The following is a 4,536-nucleotide window of genomic DNA, read 5'->3' as shown; positions in this document are numbered from 1 at the left end:
GCATATGGCACGGTTGATAGGGCATTTTTTGTTTTGCAGAAGGCCACTTCTTGAAGGGGACCCCACTTCAGATCTTTTGGCTTGCCCTTGAGGGAGACAGAGGGGGCCAAGAGTGACGGTGATAGCTGGCACGAAATAGGTGATGATGCCAAGAATTTTTGCAGTGCTTTGACGGTCGAAGGCGTGGGAAAGTTCTGAACAATTGCTACCTTATCAGAGAGGGTGTGGACTTTTTCAGGAGTGATGCGATGCCCTAAGAACGATACTTTGTTGGCACCAAAGGTACACTTCTCATACTAGACTACAAAGTCATTCTGTTGTAGGTGGTCAAGCACGATGCATAGATAGCGGAGTTGTTCCTCTTTGGAGGAAGAGAACACAAGTATGTCATCCAAGTAACATGCACAGAAGGGGAGGTGAGATGTTGAAAAGTAGCCCCTGAATTACGAAAGCCAGTAAAGGAGTAATCGAAGGTGTATGTACCGAAGTAGGTGGTGATGGTGGTATTAGGGATGTCTTTTGCATTCATGGGCACCTGATAATACCCTTTCAGGAGGTCGAGCGTAGAGAAAACCTTCACTTTATGCATGTAGGAGGTCACATTGGTGATGTTTTGGAGGGGCTAGTGATCCGTTTCTGTCTACATGTTTAGGCACCTATAATCCCCACACAGACGCAGAGAGCCACCTTTCTTCAGGACAATGTGTAAATGTGACAACCATGAGCTTGAGGCCTTTGGGCAAAGGCTCATTTCTTCCATTTCAGCAAACATTTGTTTAGGGGCTGCCAAACAATCCTGTGCCAGATGTCTGAATCTGGCAAACACCGGGGGTCCCATTGTCCTGATATGGTGATAAATACCATGTTTTGCGGAAACCGTAGGCATTTGACAAAGTTCTGGACGGAAAACTTCTTGATATGACCTGAGGAGGTGAGTGTAGGCATCCGTGGGTACGCTGATGTGGAGAGCGAGATCGGAGGGATCTGGTTGGAAAGTTGTCGAGGAGTACGAATCAGAGTTGACTAACCAACGGTGAGCGACATCTACCAGGAGTTGAAAATGTGAGAGGAAGTCCGCACCGAGCATTGGCGATGTGACCTCAGCCACAAGAAACTTCCAATTATATTTGGTGCTTCCAAATGATAATGCGAGGAATTCATAACTGGTGGTGGGTATTGCAGATCCATTGGCAGCTACCAGGCGAATATTTGCAGATTTAGACAAACTACATCGTGTCATGGAGAGTAGCCTTGGCAGAAGAGAATGGCAAGCACCCGTGTCTACCAAAAATCACATGCCCATACCTGCATCATTTAAAGAGAAAATATTAGTGACAGGTGAGGCCATCGCCACAAGCGATGTCCTACTTGAAAGTTTTTTGGCCTCTGACAACCATTCGCAGATTTCTTCGCAGCAGCCCCAGATTTGGAGCGGTAGTAGCATAACTGCAGCCAATGGACGTCAGTAAGGGGTGGGAGAGGTCGTTGGTTGGGGCATAAACGATGGGTGGTATATGTGGGTGGTGGGCGGCATTGTCGCTGCTCCAGCATGTTATTGGGTGGACATCTGTGTCCTACCGCATTCACGTCAGCTTCGGTTGATGTTGAAGAGTTGTCCACTTTGTCAAGATTGGTAACATTCTGGAAGTCTTGAAGATGGTGAAGTGAATGTCCATAAGGGCCTCAACTTTGATCATCAGGTCCTTCGTGGGCAAAATATTGACATTGGGGATAGCAGCACGTACAGGTTTGGGTAGGCACCGCACCCAAAGGGCACGGAGTAGATTCATTTTATGAGTAGAGCCGTTTGCGGGAGGTTGCAAGGAAGCGATACTGGTCATTTACCTGAGAGCGAGTGAAGTCTTTTGGTTCGCCAACGGTTGTTGAAAGAGCTGAAACTGTTTCGGGGAACGCCGTGAGAATAGAATCTGCTTTGGTGCTTGACTGAGTACCGCCCTTGATGCAAAACTGGACTTCTGCATGCTGGAACCAGGCGAACACTTCTCTGCTGGCGAAAAACAGAAGTTTCAGGGATGTGGTGTTGATAGTAGAGTCAATGTCGGAAGGTGTCATCATCAAACAATAAGACAAAGAAGTGAGGAGTAAGGCGGGAAGGAACTGGACACTCGGGGGTTAACCAGTGTGTGAGCGGGCAGTTAGGTGATAACTGAGAAACGGCGTAAATGCAACTAGCTTTATTTCAACAGACAGCGAGCTTTTATAGCAACAGTTTCAGTGGAAAAAGGTCACAAAATTCAAACAGATCAATTCAAGAATAGACATCATTAAACCAGTTCTGTTAAGGAAAGGTGAGATAAAAAATAAAAAGAAAATACCGTTACAATGTACGAGTGTGTGTGAAACACGTGCGGTACAATCAGCAAAGCTGTAGTAATCAGGGCCACCCATACTAGATTGGTTTGCTGTGACCGATCATACTAAAGTCTCCCACCATCACCAGACTAAACCCCAGACATGACTAAGGACATGTCCGAGACCTTTTTCCTTCAGTGGACTAGAGACGGTTGTATTTGTTTTTGTTATTGTCGTATATATATATATATATATATATATATATATATATATATATATATATAAATATATATATATACACACACATTTATATATATATATATATATATATATATATATATATATATATATATGTATGTATATATATATATATATATATATATATATATATATATATATATATATATATATCCCTTTGACTCATATTGCTAAGGAAACTAGCTACAAGTTAGCTTTATTCATTGTTTGAAATCAAATACTACAGTTTACCTATTTTATGCAATTAAGCTTCAATATTTTCAAAACCATTCGACTTTATAAAATTTGATTGTCTGAGGTGAAGTAGCAACATCGTCACACAAATTTTTCAATAAAGTTTATGGTATGAGATATTTGTTATAGAAGCTTTTCAGTATAGGCTACTTTGCTCCAAAGATTGAAGACCTTTACAGTTTTCCTATTGTCATCCGAGTATTGTTGGAGTGTAGAGAAAATTGTGCCTGAAATACCTTGAACCAAGTATTATATATATCACTTTGTAATTATTATTATTATTATTATTATTATTATTATTATTATTATTATTATTATTATTATTATTATCGGTGATATTTTTTTCTCATGGAGATAGTTTTGATATTTTAGTGTTATTTTCACTGAAAATACTCATAATTGGTTTTGCCTTGGCTTATCATTTTTGATGTCCATTAAAATTTCCAAAAAAAGGAAACAAGCTATGGATAATAATATCTTTTTATATTGGTATTATATTGATATTCATAATGAACAACGTACATGGAAATGTAAGAATGTAGCATATTTTACATGATTTTTTTATTGTAGATTTGGTTTAAAGATTTTCTTCAATATATCCCCAGTACACAATATATTCGAGTTCTTCAATGAAAAACAAGACGTAAAAAGAACCTGATTGCATCGGGCTATTGTACTGTACATAGAATATCAATAATCATGCTATGGAAGAATACATTTCATCTTCTCTTTTGAAAAAAAAAATACTCTGGTCTGACTTCTTCCATTCATCTTTTCAAAGTCTTGGAATTCCTTCTTTTGTGTGTCCTGGAAGGGGGACATTAAGACGACGGTATTTGAGGAAATATGACAGTTGTCGAATGGGTGAAGTCTAGTGTCAGTGTCGTATACTCATTGGGTGGAGTTTTTTTCTTTCTTTCTTTTTGATGTGGTTGGAGACTTTATTGAGAGTGCGTTACGAACCTTTTAAAGTACAGCTCTAACTATTCATACAGAGTCATGGTATAAAAACTACTCTAAATCGAAGTCCGAAATTATAACAATAAACCGTCATTTTGCCTTTATGCACAGAATAGAAATGTCTGACTAAATAAAGTATTCTTTTCATTTAAATAAACTAACTTCATCAATGTCTTGGTTGATTGTTGTTTTTTTCATATTGGATGGAGGGAATTTAGCGATGTTTTATTCCATTCAATGCTCCAGTGAATGAGATTCTAAGGTTCTCTCAACTTTATTTTGTATATTTTCGAGATATTCATGACCACTTAAAGCTAGGGGAAATATACAGTACATTTTCATCACATTTAGGCCTAATTTACGACTCTATATTCCCCATCTCTTCGAAAAAAAATGAAAGTAATGCTGCTATTCCTGGCACATCTCCCCTCACTACGATATCCATCATTGCCTTTGATTGGAAGCTGAAATAACAATTGCTTTCAATTTCCAGTCAGAGGAACAATGATTGTTAATGAATGCTAAATTAGCAGCTGATTTATTGGCTGCTCCCCTCGAGGCTGCAAAAGATGGCCCTGATTTTGCTTCTCTTTTACCTAGTAGATCTTTTTATTATTACTTTGTTTAATTTTGGTTTTTATGCACATTTAGAATATCAGAGCTATCTTTCAGTACATGCATGTATATTAATCAGTAATTAGTTTTTCCAATAATGGGTGGCTCAAGAAAAAAAAAAGCAAGAAAACAGTCGTTGACACTTACTGTATGTTG

The 4,536-nt window shown here is 38.7% G+C and overlaps 1 protein-coding gene across 1 annotated transcript; it reads right to left on the bottom strand.

Moving 5' to 3' along the window:
* Nucleotides 1-640: 640 nt before the first annotated feature.
* LOC137638709 (uncharacterized) lies at nucleotides 641-1,240 on the bottom strand. The gene has a single exon (XM_068371031.1). It carries the CDS (start codon nucleotides 1,238-1,240, stop codon nucleotides 641-643), a length of 600 nt encoding a protein of 199 aa, XP_068227132.1.
* Nucleotides 1,241-4,536: the final 3,296 nt, after the last annotated feature.

This window comes from Palaemon carinicauda, chromosome 1, assembly GCF_036898095.1.
Source record: "Palaemon carinicauda isolate YSFRI2023 chromosome 1, ASM3689809v2, whole genome shotgun sequence".
Taxonomy (NCBI): Eukaryota; Metazoa; Arthropoda; class Malacostraca; order Decapoda; family Palaemonidae; genus Palaemon; species Palaemon carinicauda.
Note: the sequence above shows the minus strand (reverse complement) of the source record. Positions and strands in the feature narration are given on the sequence as shown.

What these genes read in the sequence shown, in the direction of transcription:
- LOC137638709 (XM_068371031.1), bottom strand. Translation starts at nt 1,240, where the DNA reads ATGACACGATGTAGTTTGTCTAAATCTGCAAATATTCGCCTGGTAGCT.